General features: G+C 35.3%; 2 protein-coding genes across 5 annotated transcripts; one reads left to right on the forward strand and one right to left on the reverse strand.

The window, feature by feature from the left end:
* The first annotated feature begins 2,421 nt into the window (after positions 1–2,421).
* LOC117101246 (alpha-N-acetyl-neuraminyl-2,3-beta-galactosyl-1,3-N-acetyl-galactosaminide alpha-2,6-sialyltransferase-like) lies at positions 2,422–14,078 on the forward strand. 2 transcript variants are annotated; one of them, XM_033241184.1, is made up of 5 exons: positions 2,422–2,526; positions 8,772–9,068; positions 9,989–10,416; positions 10,759–10,866; positions 11,114–14,078. In XM_033241184.1, exons 1-5 carry the CDS (start codon positions 2,479–2,481, stop codon positions 11,601–11,603), a joined length of 1,371 nt encoding a protein of 456 aa, XP_033097075.1. In that variant the 5' UTR covers positions 2,422–2,478; the 3' UTR covers positions 11,604–14,078. The 2 variants fall into 2 exon arrangements, with proteins under 2 accessions (XP_033097075.1, XP_033097076.1); XM_033241185.1 differs by lacking the exon at positions 2,422–2,526 and adding an exon at positions 5,909–5,986.
* Positions 14,079–14,199: 121 nt separating this feature from the next.
* On the reverse strand, positions 14,200–17,886 carry LOC117101247 (F-box/LRR-repeat protein 12-like). Of its 3 annotated transcripts, none has more exons than XM_033241186.1 (3): positions 17,799–17,886; positions 17,152–17,280; positions 14,200–17,000 (listed from the first exon to the last, which is right to left on the reverse strand). In XM_033241186.1, exons 2-3 carry the CDS (start codon positions 17,247–17,249, stop codon positions 16,145–16,147), a joined length of 954 nt encoding a protein of 317 aa, XP_033097077.1. In that variant the 5' UTR covers positions 17,250–17,280; positions 17,799–17,886; the 3' UTR covers positions 14,200–16,144. The 3 variants fall into 3 exon arrangements, with proteins under 3 accessions (XP_033097077.1, XP_033097078.1, XP_033097079.1); XM_033241187.1 differs by having other exon boundaries at positions 17,779–17,885; XM_033241188.1 differs by lacking the exon at positions 17,152–17,280 and having other exon boundaries at positions 17,799–17,867.
* Between the last annotated feature and the right edge of the window lie 1,932 nt (positions 17,887–19,818).

Genomic DNA, 19,818 nt, shown 5'->3' on the forward strand with positions numbered 1-19,818 from the left:
GTACCGGACAAAATTGCACCGCTGGGAGGCTATCATTTTACTACGTAGCGTAAAAGGAGTAATTCTAGTTATTATTTATATTATCATTATTAAAACAGTATTTTTATATTTAATTTATTTCTGTCCTGTCATGAAAAACCCACTCAACTTACACATTTTTCAAAATGTACTTTTTAGCTAATTGCTCTTTTGGGGACATGTGTATTCAGAATTTTGAAATTATAACTGAAAATATGAAATTCAAAATTAAAATATCACTCAACTGCAAGTCACAACTTTTCAATCGTACATACGTGAAGCTGACGAGAAACAATACGTACAGTGGCCCAAGCCTATGTCATAATTACGACATAAATATGTCGAAATTACGACATACGTATGTCGTAATTACGACTTATTATGTCGAAATTTCGACATACGTAAGTCGTAATTACGACTTATTATGTCGAAATTTCGACATAGTATGTCGTAATTACGACTTATTATGTCGAAATTTCGACATAATATGTCGAAATTACGACATACGTACGTCGAAATTTCGACTTATTATGTCGAAATTTCGACTTATTATGTCGAAATTTCGACATAATAAGTCGTAATTACGTCATAAAAATATATATTTCAGTGGCCCTAATAGGCTTTCGTAAATGGTCCTGCACAATAATAATAATTATTATTATAAACCATTCATTTAAAAAAAATTATATTTCAAATTTTAAGTGGGTAGCCCTTTCAGAAATGGTCTGTGACCAACTTAAAGAAATCAACGAAAATGCAGAAAACCAACGCATAATAGTACGGTATATTAATGAATAATAAACAGAATATTTCATACATTTTAAGGGAGAGGTGGAACTAATTGGCATGAATTTAGTGTATTAAGAAAATAATAATAATAATAATAATAATAATAATTATTATTATTATTATTATTATTATTATTATTATTATTATTATTATTATTATTATTATTATTATTATTGGTAGTGATGATGATGATCAAAAAATCAAATTATTAATAATAATAACAATGATGATGATGATGATGAAAATGATGATGATGATCAAAAGCTTTCTTCGCCCCTAAGTGTCCCTTTTTGTCTGTGCTACCCGGTAACCCGGTGCAGCAACTCTAATCGTCCACCACAGGGGCTGTAAATGTACACAAAGCAGAGGAAAGCTGGCCCCTGTTCGTCGGGGAGATTTAAAAAAAATATTTTTTACATATTAGTTGACTCTAAAATTGTTGAAATTTGCCTTTAAAACCCTAAATTGTAATAGTTTCTGAGGCTACACCTCACCTCCTGAATAACTTTCGGGAGATTTCGAGCGACGCCCGACCACGCCCACTCACGGTATCGCCAGGAGTCGGACCCCCGTCAGGAAAGTTTAGACTCCACCCCTGACACCAGGTATTATCTCTCTAACAGTTGAAATGTCTATGGATGCTAGATAATTGGTTACGCATAATTAGTATTAACCAAGATCGATAACATTTTAAGAATGTTATTTTTTCCAATTAGGCCTAATATAAGTAGAATGAAATGATTGTTAACGATTATGAATTGGCTCATGGATTTCACAGAAGGTATACAATTCCATTCAAGCCCACCCCACCCCCTATATTTTCGAAATTAACAAAAATTATATTCAAATTTTAGTATGAGAGTGCCACTATCGGTCATCTGGTGCCATAATTTTTCTTAAATGTTCTTACCTCAGCCCTGAGGGCTGAGGTGCTATGGACCCTCCATTTGTAAGATTCCCTCTCTGGGCACCATCTATTTCAAATTCCTGGATCCGCCACTGGATTCTATTAAAATGTAATATAAATTATTTTTAAAAAAATTCTTTTATTTAACTTACATCAAAAGATGTGATTTAACTTCTCTCGTTTAAAGTCAGGCTCCTGGGGAAAACAGTTTTTGATATGTTTTTTAATTGATTTATCTAAAACACAGAAATAGGGCCTAATGTTTGATGAAAAACTCAGAAAAACAAGGAAAGCTTGGGAGAAAGGTGGAAAAGGGGTGGTTACGCCCTCTTACCCCCAGTTTTTAAATAATCAATAATCTCATTAACCGTTCCTGCGTTTTTGGTCAAACATTATTTTTGTGTCTAAAATATCAGTTGTACAACATATCAAACATTTTTCCTCCGGAGAACGGCTTTAATGAAATGTTAAGCTTATTAATGTAAAAGAGCTAAAATAAATAAATCGGCCGATGGAATTTAATACATATCCTAGACCATGGGGTCTATGAACGAAACAAAATCGATACTTGTTGGAAAAAATAAATAAATAAAATTAAAATATCCAATACAATGCCATACTTCCTGCCATAAAAATTGTTCATGTTGACCAACTGATTACATCCAGGAATTCGTTTGTCAGTTCATAGTCCAAATTATATTTGAGCCCGCAAGCCCACGAGCAGCGGCCGTCTTTGAACCAGACTGCTCACAGTCAACAACGGTATGCGTAACAGGGATAGCAGAATGACTACAGTTAAAAAACCATTTCTGGTAAGTTCGAACATTAATTTAGCAATTACATTAGTAAACATATTTTTCAATAGCGACACTACTTCTAATCCATAACCTAGTTAAATTTTAGTGTAAATACTTTGAACAGAGCCATCAACAAATCTGCATAGACACTTGTTCTCTTCACTTATTTATAGGGCGTAGTAGGCCTACGTTTTTAATTCTAAAATATCGCAATTATTCGTGTATTATTTGCTTTAATGTTTATTGCCATTACAAGTAGTCGCTTTACGAAGCCCAGAATTATAACTGTGTACATGTGATTCGCTCACAACGAAGTATAAATAATCTAGATGTAGGGCTCACAAAGATAGGAATATAGAATGAACAAGTTCTTTATTGTATATAATAAGTAGGCCTATAATATACCGAAAATATAATTGAAGAATATGAGTTGGTGTGACACGTCTAACGATAATTTTTATTTGATATTTCTTATCACAAAGTTTATTGTGATAATAGCATCGATTCATTGACATTGTAATTTTATATTTTTTGTTTCTCTTATTCTGGATTGAATTCGTAGACATGGACTGTACGCATAACTTAACGGGATTTTTTGTCTTTATTGTTGAATCAGTTGATGTTCATTAGAATCAAAAATAGCATACCGTAATAATTGTATTTAAAAGAAACTAAAATAGGCCTATCTGTAATTCAGATACACAAGATACGGTATGAAGTACTTTATACAATATTGGTATTTTGATATTTCAAAATACTATTATAATATATAATTGAATAAGTCGCAAGTCCTAGGAGTTAGGAAGTGTGTAGGACCATTTCATAAAACTGAATTATTTCTTTATTGCCAAAACAATAATAGGCATAGTATACATTTTAAAAAAAAATTCATTTGAAATGAGGATAAATTGTTAATGTTGATACTTTTTTTAAATTCCAAGTATTAAAGTAGAATATTACTCACTTATTTTCAGTAACGTTTCACTACTAACACTAACCTAGTTTTTCATCAAACTGGCAACCCATCTTTTTCCTACTCAAAAAAAAGAAAAAAAAGATAGGTTGCCAGTCTTATGAAACCACTAGTTTAGTGATGAAACGTTAGGTCTGGAACATAGGCCTAAGTATAACATTCTACTTTAATATTTTGAATTTTAAAAAAAGAATCAACATTAACAGCCATAGTAGGCCCTATACATTTTATAAAACATCAAAATAGGCATATAACCAAAAAGTATTAGCATTTTGGTAGTTTTGATAAGTTCGGGTGTTGCTAAGCTGAGATTTATGTTGTGGCGATTTCTTACCGTGGGTAGACCACCAAAATTTGAGTACCTCTCAAGGATCTATCCACTGACGAAAGCCATAATCAGAGGTGTGAGGTCAATTGTTGTACGCCTACACTCTGTATGGTAATATTCTATCACAGTGTAAATATAAGATAGCCCACGCTTCTATTCAATGATTGCGAAAAGTTTGCAAAGTTTCAAACGTTTTCATAGTCGTACTGTAAAGAATTGCCGTAGCGACTGAAATATACCAATAACAATTTGTAAAATGAGTTCGTCAGGTTCACAACATGAAGATAAGTCTCAGTAGGCTCGGCGGTAAAAGGAAATTAGGAATAATTAGATGTACCCGGTCGTTAAGGTTCCATGTTCAACAACCTTAAACATAGACCTAAGCCTACAAATAAATTCAATCCCCACCCCCTCCCCCAAAAATTCTCGCAGCCCCCAGTCGCCCAACAGAAATCACGGTCAAGTAGTTAAAAATCACCTAAAATCACCATTTTGCGAATTAGCGCCCTCGACTGATCATCAAGCTCCCCCCCCCCCCCCCCTCATCAGCCCCCCATTCAAGATTTCTATATACGCCACTGTGCATAATACTGTTCAAATAATTATAACTTGAGACAACCATAACTTGAGTTCCATTCATTTGCACAGAAAAAGCATGTCTGCGAACCTCAGATCTGAATAAAGTAGGCCGAATGCGAAGGATGGCCTCGTGTCACTGAATCCGTTATTCTCGTGAAAAAACATTCTTCCGGTAGGTCCTCGAATTGGTTTAATAGGCCTACAGTATATTAAAAATAGGAATGTTGGACGCAATTTACCTACCTGCGCAGTTTCGAAATTGCTCTGTGCAAATTAGAAACCTTAGTAGAAAGGGCGATGTTTTGGGCGGTTTCAAAACTGTGCAGACAGTTTCGAAACAGCGAATATGAAGGGTAAATTAGAAACCGTCTGTAACCGTTCAGGAAAGGCAAATAAGATATGCAAATTGCAACACTCGGCCCATAAGTATAAAATTAATACATTATTTTGATCTATCTATTTTTGCAGTTTCTTTTAAACTTGTGTATAGTTATGCATACAGTTATTTTGTTTAGTATGTAGGCCTATATGCACTGCCGGAGGCAAGAACAACCCTGCAGTGGTGATCTTGGCCTCCGTGGTTAAATAAAATTCAAGGGAAGGGATGATCCCCTGACATTTTCAGCACAACATCACAAAGCTTTAAAAGACCGATCTGTATGGTGACCTCGGGCTTCTTCTCTATTTTCGTTGACACGACTTTCTTTGTGAATCTAGTGATCATTTCCTTTTCTTTCATGTCTCTGAAAGCCTCAAATGACAGACCAGCAAGATTAGGCCTACTTGATGATGGACTTTCATTTAGACATTGTCGTTTTCGTGTATTATAAGAAGCTGAATGCTCCATTTACAGTGAAAATTCACCGCAAGAATGGCAAAATTTTTTTCCAGATTCTGAAATTTTTGTTCCACAGTTAGTGCAAAACATGGCTTTACTCCGTCGACTGATGTATATCTGACTCCTGTCTGTCGTCATGAATATGAAATGCGCCCTCTGGGCTACCATTATTTATTTGCAGCGTTTGCTTTTTTGTTTGCAGCGTTTCTGTTTTGTTTGCTGGTGTTTTTTTTTTTTTGTTTTTTGGTTTTTTTTAATTTATTTATTTTTGTTTGCAGCGTTTTTTTTTTTTTTTTGTGTCCAGCGTTTCTTTTTTGTGTCCAGCGTTTGTTTTTTGTTTGCAGCATTTCTTTTTGTTTGCAGTGTGTCCCTTGTGGGCCATCGTAAAGGAGACTAGGGAAGAGAAGAGAATTATGTGCTTTATTATTTAGCCTAATTTCGTTTTGAATGGATAAATTGACTTTTTTTTCAGTTTTAAATTAATATAAGTTGTATTTAAGACAGCTAGACAGAATGTAGGTGGTGTTTAGTAATGTTGGAGATCGGCATTCAGGAGTACAGTCTGCCAATTGCGTGGACTAATTTATGCATAATGTTTTATTGAGTCATTAGCGCAGCGCGTAGTAATATTAATCGTTTCGTATAAAGACTGTCACGAGTAGAGGGGTGATTCTTGGTTGATAGTTCTGCGAAGATCTTGTTGTACTAATTGGACCTAAGCATTATAGCATCAAAAGTGGTATATGAAGGTATGATGGTATGTTAAATATTATGTTTTTTGTAGTAGTTTAGGCGCATTATACTTATGATTATTGTTAAGTATTGGGGTATATGGTACATTGTAAATTGTGTTTAGTGAGGTTATACACTGACCGTACGAACTGTATTTTGTATTTCTAGCCTAAATCCGATAATTAGGCTAGTTACAACGATAACTCAAGTTTGGTAAGTCTGATTGGTTTCAAACCTGGCAGAATGTAAGATAGTAATAAGAAGATGGAGCCTATCATTTTTTGTACATATATGAATATGCTAATTGCTCATTTGCATAATTAATATTTCACTAATCAGGTAATCGAAGCTAGTTATACTATGATAATATAGTTTGGTTAAGTCTAATTTATTTCAAACTTGACACAATACAATATGGTGATAAAACCTATTGTTATTGTTGCTCATTTGCATCATTAATATTTCATTAAGAAATTTAAGATAGAGTTCTTGACATACATGTTATTATATATGTTGTTTATAGTTGATATTCAAGGTGTGTCTGAGTAATCTTGTACAACAACCATTAAGTCCTATCTCTCAAGAATTAGTTTATAGTTTATTTATCTTTTTATAGAAATTCCGTAATAAGCAATACCGTATATACTCGCGTAGGTCCTATAAGGTGACCCGCGTATAAGACGACCCCCGAGTTTTAGAAGATTTTTGGTTGATATTTGTATGTCGGGCGTATAAGACGACCCCCTGTTTCATGGTCGGAGTTCCTAATTTTTTGTGGTCCTGATACTGCATCTAGCTGGATAAATGGAGCCAAATGCAAGGGTAATCTTCCAAATTGGCCTAATACCATTTTATGAGTTTTAAAATCTTCACCACCAAAATCTTATTTTTCAGTATTTAAAATTGCGTTCATTCATAAAACATGTAGTTGCTTCATTACAGGAGTAAGTTCACGTGTTACGGACGATCCGCAAATAAGACAAACATGATTATAAAATCTAAAATTTGAATGTCGTGTGTTTAAGACGACTCCCTTTTTTCGATCGTAATTTGCTATTTTAAGCCTTGTCCTATACGCGAGTAGTACTATATACGGTATTTGATTTAAAACCCTGAGCGTTAGAGGATTCCCCCATACAGTGGCTGATTCAATGGGTACCCACGTCCCGCGGGTCCGCCCCGTAAATATTTCAAAATCATTTTATAAAAATGGAGAAAAAAACTGAAAATTGTCTATCTGTGAAGGTCCCTCTCTGGTTAGCCTGTATTTCAAATTTCTGTATGCACCACTGCAAGGACCACCCCATCTGTGCAAAGGTCATGAAAAATCCTGGATCCATGCCTGCTAACCTAGCTAGGCATAGGTTGGCAGATCAGACAAACTAGGCTTAGCCCAACTAGCCTTCAATTAAATAAAATTATACACAAGTTTTTGGTTCGACGTCGTAATAATTTATGTACGAAAGTGCGTTCTTCATGTCTATCAGTTCATCGATCCATGGAAGAAAGACTACGTATCCAACTACTCAATATTGTTGGAATATATACATTGTTGTATAATAATATATTGCCTATGTCTTTGATTTTTTTCTCTCTATGTATTTGTCTAAAGATGAAATTACCTGACCTTTTTTAAGAGGGGAAAATCTTGAATGTTAAATAAATTAAAGGTCATTAAAAGACTCCTCAGAAGTCGGGAAAGCTCATTTCCGGCCATATAGGAATCACAATTTTCCATGGGGAGGACCCCCGGACCTCCTTCCATTTTGGGTGTTTTTGGCAACGTTTTGAACCCCCTCTTTCAAATCCTGGATCAGCCCCTGGGTTCATCATCCTCCCTATTCACCACATGACCCATCCTTCTCAATCCACTTCTCCTTACCACTTCTACAATAGTTTCTTCCAGACCCAACCTATCTATGAGAGCTCCCTTGTATTCTTTTTATCGGACAGTTTCACACAACACATCTTCCGAATCATGGCTCTTTTAGTTCTCCTCAAGATACCTTCTTCTACTGACTTCACATTCCACGTTTCTGAGCCATTATGTTATCGCTCTTCTAACACAAGCCTTATAGATCAGACTTCAATTAAAACCCGACGCTGACCAGGTTTGAACCGGGTTCTTCAGCACAAGGAGCAGGAACAATAGCTCTCAGCCAACTGCTTAGCTCAATAATAACCCACTTGTCTAATAATAAATCATGTGGTTACTATTAGTCACTATTATATAGACAAAAATGACATTCAAACAACAGTTTTTCGCTTTAGCACTATTTATTCCTTAAAGGATAGGCATGCTTCACAACGTCATTGCGCCGTTGATGTTCCTTTCTAAATTTACTCCTTGGTAATTTTTAATGCAGAGCCTTGTTCAAATTTTAATTCAAAATAAGGATATTTCAGTATATCTTTTGATAGTTCATCGACCAATGTTTTCCGACGTTCCTTCGGTGACATGTAGCTACACAATAACAAGGAACCACGAGTCCAGTGTTTACGAACTTTCCCCCATTACTTCCACTTTTGTAAAAGTATCCAGAAAAAAAATCTTTACAATTCAATTGGGCATGTCCAACTAACAATGTATCTTCATGATTTCTTTTGTACACACCGAAATAATTCTTCTCATACAAAAGCGTTTTGGCTTTGTCATCTTTCATTAAGAAAATAACAAAAATAAAAAGGTACTGCATGCGTACGGGGGAAGGGCCAGGGGTGTGGGTTAAAAAATGATGAGGGGCGGACGTATGTTTTTGAGTTTATAAGAAGATTTACAGTAAGCCCCTAATTTCTTCTTCGTTTTTCAGACATCCGATAAGATATTATTGTTCACATTATGGTACTCTGCTCTGATGTCAGTTCTGTTGATATACGTAACACACAACAACTCATCTGCAACCAAATCAAGTCAAAAGATGTCTCACATTTACTATTATAAAGAAAAACCACGCGATGTGAGAGACATTCAAGAGGGTAACCCAATGTGGAATAAGTTTGTAACGAAAAAACCTGAAAAAATTCAGGAAAATTTGGAGGATTTTGAATTGGACAGTGACGACGAGGAACCTCATGTCCCAGGATATGTTGGTGTGCGAGATGAAAGTGTAAGTTCTTTTTTAAAAATAGCGCCCATTTTCAAGCATAAATGTAAACAATTTTCGAATAAAGCGCCGCTCTCGAATAAGCGCCTCACCAAAGATGACTTTTTTTCGAATTACCCTGTGTGTATTAATGAAACACTTTGAGAAACAGGGTTTTAAATACAATGTATACCGATACAAGGTTAAAATGAATAAACACAATGAAGACACTACGATGAGTAGGATGATATGATAGGTAACATGGGAACGGGCATGGAAATGCCACGCCAATTTATGTTTTAAAGCGCCGCTCTCGAATAAACGCCGTATTGAAGCCTCCAAAAATGTTATAAGCGCCGCGGCGCTTATTCGAGCAACGGTAGGCCACTATTCAGTGGCGGATCCTGGAATTTTAAATAGAGGGGGCCCAGTAAGGGACTTTGACAGATGGACGGTCTCTCCACCTCAGGCCCACCATGGTTGGGGCTGAGGTAAGAACATTTACGATTATGGCACATCTAGACGGCCGGAAATGGCACTCCCGGACTTACTGTACAATTTGAATATAATTTTCTTTTTTTCTCCAAATTTTTATAATTTTCAAAAATTTAGGGGGGCCCGGGCCGGCTGGGGCCCCTTGAATCCGCTACTGTTATTGACATAGACAATCAAATACCGTACCGTATCTGTGACGTACTAGTAGATGATTTATACCTACTTGGTAATTTTTTTATTCAATGTTTAATTTGTTTTACAATGTATTCATAATGTAGGCTACCTTATGCGTTTGATATGCTTATGAAAGTATGTGTACATTTGATTTATTATTGTCATTGTTGCTGTACACTTGCTGATTTAATTTTGATTATATTTAATTTTTGTGTAAATGAAATACACATTATTTGAGTAAATATATAACAATTTGTGTTTGTTTTTCTCCATAGCCATTATATTTCAAATGTGCACAGTGCGCTTTGGTATCGAGTTCCGGTCAACTTGTAGGTAAGGGTGCCGGGGGAGACATCGACGACGCCGAATGCGTTATCCGTATGAATACTGCGCCGACAATCGGTTACGAAGAAGACGTAGGCTCCAGGACAACTGTTCGAGTGATAGGTCACGTTAATCTTGAACGCGGATTGCATAACGATACAGATATGCAGAAGATTAACCTCCAAAGAGAAGACACTCGTCCAGAAGTGCTTATCATACCGTGGCTTTTCTCTGAGAAAATAAATAGAAAGACGGATCCGATCTACAATATTGCTATGAACTTATCCAAAAATTACAAAGATGTTGATTTTTATTTTTTAACTTCGAACAAGATGACAATCTCGGAGGATCTTTTCCGTAAAGAAACTGGGCTTAGTCGGTAGGTGATAAGCATTTTGAAAATGTTCTTTTGACTATAATTTAGACAAGTTTCTGCAGGATTAGTAGTGAACGTCCTAAGAACCCAAACGCAAGAAGGGCTCTCCGAGCTATGATTTAAAGGGTCCGGTTTCGAATCTACATTACAAAAGTAAAAAAAAAAACACGATAATAAACAAATCGTTATATTTTTAAACCACTTATCAACTATAAAATGGATATAATTGTCATATTAATATTATTCTATAATTAGGACGGGTTTATCTTATCCAATAATAATAATATGTTATTTTGCAATCATTTTCATGTTAAATATTAATTAATGATTATTGTTAATTTGAAGGTCCACTGCACATACATGGCTGACCACTGGTTGGATGACAATGATATTCGCTATGGATGTTTGTGACAGGATCGACGTCTACGGATTGATTCACGAAGACTACTGCAAGTAAGCACCGTATAAATAAACCTTATAATATTGATAATGATAATGATAATAATAGTGATGATAATAATATAAAATCGGTCTAAATATATTGTATACCTCTCTCACCAACATCACGTAACATTTAAGTAGTGCTCGAATTAATCCTTTTTAGCAGTAGACGCGTTTAAACTCCCGTTCTATATAGGGCCTGGCTCTTATACACATCTAGATGTGTATAAGAGACAGGGACGGGGGGACCAATCTTCAGAGAGCACCCGAATGAGACAGCGCCGTACCATTACTACGAGCCGGACTTTAAACGAGAATGCGATTACTATATGTGGAGTGAAACACAGCTAGCAAAGGGCCACAAGTTTGTCACCGAAAAAGCAGTATTTGCACGGTGGTCACGAAGGTTCAATATTCGATTCCACTATCCTTCTTGGAAAGCTAAAATAAAAAACGAAACAGATTTTGTGGACACACCATTCTTAAAAGAATATTACAAAGCTAAGGAAAAGGGCCTTTTGGAAGAAGCGTACGCGAAGGAGGAAATAAGACTAATGAAATTAAGGGGAGAATGGCCTCCAAAGGAGGTACCAGTTGCACCACCTAAACAAAATGTTACTGTTATTAAAAGCAAAAGGAGGAGAATTCGTAGAAGGAAGTTACGAGTTCGAGCTGGTTGGAGGCGCAACATGACAAATCCTGAAAAGTATATAATTGAAGATCTTGGGGAGGTTATTGAAACAAAATGATAATTATTGGTGTTTGTAGACTATTATTTTTATGTTATTATTTTAAGTTATAAAGCCAAACGCACACTGCGTTGAACTATGAACCCATTACCGTTCTTGGTGAGAGCAAGTGAGCGCTTGTCACGACGCGACGCCGTTTGCTGACTTCCAGTTGCAGACTGAGCGAATGTCGTCAAAACGATCCGTTGCGCAAGTCTCTCGTCAAGTTGCATTTGCACGTTGCGTGAATACGTCGGCTGACAACCATCTGAGCAGTGTGTGTGCCCAGCCTTAGTTTGAACACAAAATGTAAAGACACACTATAAGATGTGTAGAGCTTCCTAAATGCGTAGATGAGCAGGATAAAGAAAATTAGGTGTAAAGAATGGAAGCAGTTAACAATTCTTAGAATTAAAAAAAAAATAAAATTCTATATTTGAATGGATAACTTGAATATTTTAGGTTACTTAATCAGTGGCGGATTCAGGATTATTTTGCAGGTTGGGAGGGGGCAGTGACAATCGAGGACCTATGGCTTTTGGGTGGAGAATTTGGCCCGAGGGGCCGGGTTAAGCGCTTTCACTTTGATTATATTGGAGGTAAAGATTTTTTTTTCAACCTCTGGATCAGCCTTTATTCTTTGATCACCACAGTTTATGGTGGCGACCAATTTTGTTTTTTAGAGCTTTTGTTTTATGTATATTCACAGACAACTTGGTGAAACTTAAGAAGATACTTAAAGCTATCGATAGTAATATTTCCTTCTGAGAGTTTTTAGAAGACAAATTGTTTTTTTTTTCTCAACATTGTATTCAAAAACTTCTACAGTCGATTGTCAGTCTTCGTCATCTATCTACTAATTTTCCCTTCCTCTTTTTCCAATACAACCTACCCAATACTATATCTTTTTATAAGTTGTCTTCATTCCTGCCATAAAATTTAGTTCAAACTTTCACATTATGCTTTACACTTCTTCATTTGTAGCCGCCTTTCTTCCCAGGGTATATAACAATCTCATAAGGAACCATATTTTCGATGGCTGTCTATAACCTGATCTTTTTTGACCAACTCTAATATAACATGTATAACCCAAGTGCTGTAGGCCTATGCTGTCCGTCAATCGAGTCTAGTTGTTTTAAACATTATAAATACAATGAATTATATTAATTCATTCCTTTATATTTATAATGTGTTGCCAGTTTGTAAATGTTAGTTTGATCATGGATCAGTGTAATTTTTCTTAACCTCTGTGTGGTTTCTTGCATCTTTAAGAGATAAGCTACGGTACTTGAAAATATAATATTGAGGTTGATGATCGTTTGTGGTAAACCATTCAAATGGCCAATCTTCATTGTTGCTTTATAAAAAACTTCAAGAAGTAATTGGAATTAGTTGAAATATAATACAGTTTACTTTCAAGCAGTGTAGTTACTATCTCGACTACATCTTCAGGAAAACAGATACATTTACAGTACACATAATCATTCAAGCATGAAATTGTTAATCGCTGAGAAGATGCAAATTCGGACCAGGCCGGCACCCCACGCTCAACCGTGGATACGAGCTACCAATAGTACTGGAATGAATGATCATGTTGTCACATGATTAATCAAATCCAATTTCATGCTTGAATGATCATGTGACAACATGTTTCCCTAAAGAAGTTCCTGAACGAAAGCTTCTTGGAAGTAAAGTAACCTGTATTTTCAAATTACAATTACAACGATAACAAATTGATTTTTGAAAACTTCCAAGGTAGTTCTAGCTTCTAATTTGTTACCTCGTAGGCTTATCGAAGGTTTGAAATAATTCTCCCACAGGATAAGACATTTTACTAGGCTATGTTTCACACACGGCAGCTAACGGTTAGCAACATCTGGATCTTGCGAACACGAGAAAATCCCGATCCGGATACAAGATGATGATCGGATCAGTGGGCAATAGGAAACTGGAAATTGGAAATGCGTGCCTTCAATTGGTTAAAGACAGAAACGCGCTCAGTTTGCTAACAGATAGCGTATCCGGATCCTGGTAACGGTTAGCGCTAACCGATCGGACGTTCACACACGGGTACTAACAGTTAGCTCCCAATCCGGATGTCCGGGCTCTCGTGTGAACCTGACCTTTGTTAATGTTTCTATGAATACATATTATTGTTATGGTTAGCATCGACCTTGACCTTGTAGATAATTGCAGAATCTTCAGTAAGATGAAGGTGGCAACTTAACGGAAGAAACGTTATTATCTTTACTATTAATATTGAATTTACTTCATTAATATTATTTAATAATTGTATTAATAATATTATTGTTATTGGTATTATTATTGCATTTGCTAAATTTAAGAATTAAGGTTTAATGATACAAATTTATGACGTGGGCAATAATTTGTCGGTGTTCTGTTCGACAATATTTATCGACTTTTTAAAACACTACTCTTTTGCAGGAGGGTGCATGTAAAATGGTATTAAATTTTCATTATTTTATCTATCAAAATGTGTTTAAACTTTCATTTTTCTTGCTCAAAAAAAAAAAAAAAAAAAAAAAAAAAAAAAAAAAATATATATATATATATATATATATATATAAATCAAATAATAAAATTAAAATGACAAGGATTTTTTTCCTCTACTTTTTTTTATTTGGAAACTTGAAACCTATATTGAAATATATAAAGTAAGCAATGAATGATTAACATTACGTTTAACATTACATCGTTTATTAACTTTTCAAGTTAAAACAAACAGTTGGCCATAAGGTACAAAGGTTAGTTAAACAACCTGTAGACTTACCGTAAATAATACTTCTGCATAAATTACTGTAAATTAAATGATACTCTGAAGATTTTTTTTTTATTAAAAAAGCTTCTGTAATAAAAGTTGATAATGATAAAACGTCAAAATCTATGATTTTAACTCCACACAATTAAGGGATTTTTTCAATTAATTTTCAAATACCGATTACAAATTTTAGAAATGGGAATTGTTTTTTAGTCATCGGAAAAATCCTGGTATTTCAACAGAACCTTGAACTGCAAGTTGAGCATCTTAACTTATGGCGCTTCGCATGGCCGGCAAAACCGGTGCCCACCCCCAATTTTTGGCAGAAAATATATAATGTCTATGCAGATTTTTGTATGATCGGAAAGAAATGCTAGTGGGCCCCCCCCCCACTACTTTAAAAAAAGTTCCGCCGGCCCTGCTTAACACATCTGTAAAGAAAGGCACTATATAAATGATCAGATTAGATCTACCAAAACACAGGTTCACTTTACTCTCATCCAAGTTAGTTTGAGGTCTCTTTACATTCTGTATTCTTTCAATGTTTGCTGGAGTAGCCCCGTCAGTTTAGCCCTTTATTATTTAACCATTTCCCTCATATCATTTCGTAAAGTAAATCATTGATAATTTTGATATGCTGTCTGATTTTTAGTGCATCCTTATTCATTACCTTTGGAATGCACAAAGTATGAAGTTCTTGTAATATGTTTCAAATAAAAAGGTTGTCAGATCAGTTTCTATGTCCTACTTAAAGGCATACTTAAATATTTAATCCTTAATTTAAAACATAATTAATCATAATTATTCACAAAGCAAATAGCTAATAAAGGTAAATTTCCCATCAATTATTACAACCGAGAAGTAATTCATTAATTCATAAAACCAAAATAAAATAATTTGGATGAAAGCAACTGCAGAATATTATATACATTATCACTAAGAAGGTGCTCCTTACAAAGAAACCAAAAAAAAAAAAAAAAAAAAAAAAAGATTAAATTAAAAAAACGTACTGGAGACTGTTAGAGGACAGAAAAGCATCAACAATCGAAAACATCAGTTTGAATATACATTGCGTGTATGTGCCAAGACTTTTCCTGAGATTTACACAGTTCTAAAGATAAAATAAATTTTAAAAAAAAAGTGATACAGAAGTCGTAGGCCAACAAATTATGTGGAAAGTAAATTTCTATCCGTCTCTGAATTTTTGTAGTTTTAATAGGGTTGATTATTTAAATGTTGGAATGGTCCCTTACAGAATATAACCAGGAGCGGATCTATAGAAAAAGCTAGGTAGGTGTTATGCGACAAGTGAATTACCGAGTGGGGTGGTGTTCAGATTTTGTTTAGAAATGCTTCAGACGCATAGACACTGATGGAATTTAAATCGAAGATTAGCTTATATTGTTGGAGTAGGCTTACAGTACGTAACATGCTCTCCTCTTTCTGGACTTTCTAAAAATGTTCTTCTCTTTTTTCTATTTTTTCGGAATGACGATGTATGCATAGATCTTATTTATACGTTGCAGCAAATATCAAAATTAAATATGTGTGTGCACAATATTACTTCAATTTATTGTTAAATAGTCACACAATATTTTTTGACATTGTCTACCCAACACTTTCTTTCCCCCAGGGCTCCATGACTCGCCCTTACACGACCGACTTTGGCCCTCAGACTGATTTTTATGCCCACCTCTGATTTTATATAATCAGTGGCCACTTTGTCATTGAGTCTCAAAACCAAAATTTATTTAAAACTATTAACTATTAATCTCAATTACTATTACTCTTGTTGTTCTTGTTCCTCTGAATTCTTTAAAAAACTATCAAAATTTGCTTGGGTGAGAAATTTGATTTCATCATCTTCTTTGAACTCTATACTTATTAGTCCTGAGTTAGCTTTTACAACTTTAGCAAGATCCTGAACTAGTAGGCAATTACAACCTTGTACTTTTAAAAATCTTGGACAGTATGGAAACCCAAGAATGGCAAGGCTAGAATTTGTTAATGTAGTACATCGAGAAATGTCCAAAGTCTGTATGTTTTTCAATCGATGACTTACAAAATGTATCGACAAGTCTGTAATTGAGCATCCACTCAATATTAATGTTTTCAATCCAAGTAAGCTGTTTGTCAGTTTATTCACGGCCTCATCGGTTATTCTATAACAGTTATTCAGATTAAGTAATTTCAGGTTTGTGAGTTTGGAAACATAATCAATATCGATGTCAGAAAAGCGTTTTGAGTCGCAAAAACTGAGCTCCTCCATACTTTTGAGGCGATTTTCTTCAACCGCACTTTTAAGCCAATGTGGTGTTACCTCACAGTGTACGATATATAATCGTTTCAAGTTGCGTGGAAATTTGTGCGATTTTATCATAGTAAGGTTTGCACATTGAATCAGTATGCACGTCAGTTTGGGACAACGTGATGAGAGTTCTTCCAGCAGAGCATGCGACAAACAATCAGTTTTTTTTACGGAGTACAGAAAACCGTGAAGTGACAAAGAGCGAAGTGAATCCGACAAGTAACCTCGGATGACCTTCCAGAGGGTTTTGGGTGGAATTGGATTAGATGTAAGGTCAACATACTGCCACAAATACTTGTCCCTTATCAGATGGCTCCATAAACGGCATACCCTGAAAATAAACAGCAACATATTTTAAAAGTATGACAGTAACATAATTTATACAGGTTTTCATAAGGGATAATACCAGTATTAAAGCAATTATAATGTACTACACTGTTATAAGCATACAGTATGTGATGTACTATTTCATTAATATATACCTTGCAATTTGGCACCTTTCTGGAATACTGAGGTAGGAAAATATTTCAAGAACCACATTTTCGGGTAAACTGGTGACTGAAATTCTAGAAACCATCATGGAATCAATCTCTTCTTACAGTTTCATATTTCTAAATTATGAAAAGACAATTGAAGAAATCTTTATATATAATCTGTATTGATTTATCTGGTCCGGTAGGGAACAACATCCAGACAGAGCCAAAAAACAATAATTAATACTGCTGCTAGCCCGGTAGCCGAGACTCCATGCCAGAATGTAGTGTTTGTGTATAACTATAACTCTAGCTTTCCTAGGTACAGATTAGGCTCAGCTATCTGAGCTAGAACAGGGCGTGGGCAAAAAAAAACAAAAAAAACCTGTAAATATAGGCCTAGGCGGTATCTAGACTACCTAGGGCCTAGGCCTGATCTAGGCTAGCTAGGCCTAGGCTAGGCCCTAGCCTAGGCCTAGCTAGCCTAGATCAGGCCTAGGGGTAGGGCCTGCCTGCCGTCTTCCACCGCCCAGCCAGGCTTCATTCTTTGTTTTGTAGGCCTAGGCCTATGCTCAGGTCAAAAGCCAGCTAACTTCTTCTTTCGTCAAATTAAAAAAAATAGTATAATATACTTAAAATTTGATTTAGAACACTACATTATTAATATTTCCTTGTCCCTTCCTTCTGGTTTGGTAAGGTAAGTGGGCGGTGCCAATGCAGAAGGTACAAAAATATGGAACGCCTTTAGTATAAAAAAAATAAATAATTATGATGATAATAATTTCCGCATCAATATTTGCCAATTTTTTTGACGTAAACTCAACCATATACATATTCAAAAACAGAGTGACGAAAAGGACCTCCACGAAACTCTTAGGAGCTTTTAAAATGGAAACACGGTGTTAAAATTAAAGTTTGTTTAGACATAAAGACAGTATATAACTGCCTAACTAAAAATATACACCCCCCTCTCACCCCAACAGTCATATTTATTTGATTTACATTTATTTTGAACATTGCCATTAGGACATTGTTTAAATCCACACTGGCCTATATTTTACACTGATTTTACTGTCGGCAATACCAGAGAGGCTCATTCCCATTACATTATGGTCTTTCATTTCTATAGCCCATAATACAGTGCATGACAAACGTCACTTAACCACTACTAATTCCACCTTAATTCGGAGTCGTACATGTGTAAATGTTCGTATTGACACTGTGTTTTTAACATTGTTTTAAAGTAATATCCTATCAGACATTTACATGAACAACAAAACGAATGGAAATATATATTTTGTCTTAACTATTGTTTTCAGCAAAGTGGCGTATCCATAATTTAAAGAACAGGGTGCTAATGTAACCAGAGTCCACATCACGTCAGTGCCATCGTGGGTTGGCGGTGACGCAAACTGTTCAGTATTTTATACCACTGGATGCCCCAAAATAGAACTTACATTACCTATTAAATAATAATGTTTTTGACGAATTGAGTAAAAAAAAAACACCAATTAATTAATTAGGTACCAAAAAAAGAAATTTAAGTACGTACTATTCTAAAAACTACCATATTCAACTGAGCCCCACTATGGTTGGGGCTCAGGTGAGAACATTTTGAGAAGTTGAGACTCGTTAGATGCACAAAAAGCACTTGAATAGTACAAAATTTACGATATCTACCTGAGCCACACCATGGTTTTGTGGCGCAGATGAGTCAGTTGCAAGAATTGAGACTTTATAGATGCAGCAAAACAACACTCGGATACTTAAAATTTATGAAAAAAGATTCCAATCCATCTACCTCAGCCCACCAAGGTTGAGGTAAAGCAATTGTAAGAATTACATACTTTTAGATGCCGGAAAATGGCACTTTAATACATAAAAACAACAAAAATCACCGTACTATATCCACATATCCCCATCATGGATGAGGCTGGAGGTGAGAAAATGTTGGGGAATTTTGATGCCGGAAAATGGTAATTTCATACATAAAAACTAGAAAAATAAATATATCCACCTGAGCCCCCTCATGTTTGAGGCTGCATGAGAAAAAGTTGGAGAATGGCACTTAAAAACTTAAAATTTATTTTGGTTATTTTTTTGACATTTGAAAAGGGGATGTCACCGGGACACAACTGCCAAAAAACTGTTTTTGGCAGCGAAAGGATGCTACCAATAAACAATCAACGAACTACCGGGTTTCTGGGTTGATTTCCAATTACTACATGGCTCAACTATATTTTACTTTAGTGTTAATTGGTAAAATCATACGACGTCACTGACAACGCCGGGGACGGCAACTCGATTTTGAGATTAATTTTCCGAATAAAGTTATACTAAATAACTTCTAATGACGAACTATTGTCTTCAATTATCTTTGTTGGTCATTCAACTGTCATTTTATCTATTTTTCGGTGATATTACCATTCTCAATAATCTATAAAACACCCACATAACAACGTCATGTTAGATCGATCGGTGGGGACGCCGTGGTGACGCTGGTAGGGTCAAATTTCGTCGGAAGGGACTAAATTCTTGCTTATGTTAACCACATGCTTACCTAAGATTATATGCCTACTGACTCTGGTTTCAAATCACAGTCAAGTAGTTAAAAATCACCTAAAATCACCTTATTTTGCGAATTAGCGCCCCTTAACTGATCATCGAGCCACCCCG

This window comes from Anneissia japonica, unplaced genomic scaffold (assembly GCF_011630105.1).
Source record: "Anneissia japonica isolate Jap-2015-1 unplaced genomic scaffold, ASM1163010v1 scaffold1859_len985614_cov190, whole genome shotgun sequence".
NCBI classification, from domain to species: Eukaryota; Metazoa; Echinodermata; class Crinoidea; order Comatulida; family Comatulidae; genus Anneissia; species Anneissia japonica.

Coding starts and splice junctions, on each gene's coding strand:
- LOC117101247 (XM_033241186.1), bottom strand. CDS start 17,249: ATGATGGTTTCTAGAATTTCAGTCACCAGTTTACCCGAAAATGTGGTT. Junction 17,001..17,151: donor GAAAGGTGCCAAATTGCAAG/GTATATATTAAT, acceptor GTTTATTTTCAG/GGTATGCCGTTTATGGAGCC.
- LOC117101246 (XM_033241184.1), top strand. CDS start 2,479: ATGCGTAACAGGGATAGCAGAATGACTACAGTTAAAAAACCATTTCTG. Junction 2,527..8,771: donor CAGTTAAAAAACCATTTCTG/GTAAGTTCGAAC, acceptor TTCGTTTTTCAG/ACATCCGATAAGATATTATT. Junction 9,069..9,988: donor TTGGTGTGCGAGATGAAAGT/GTAAGTTCTTTT, acceptor TTTTCTCCATAG/CCATTATATTTCAAATGTGC.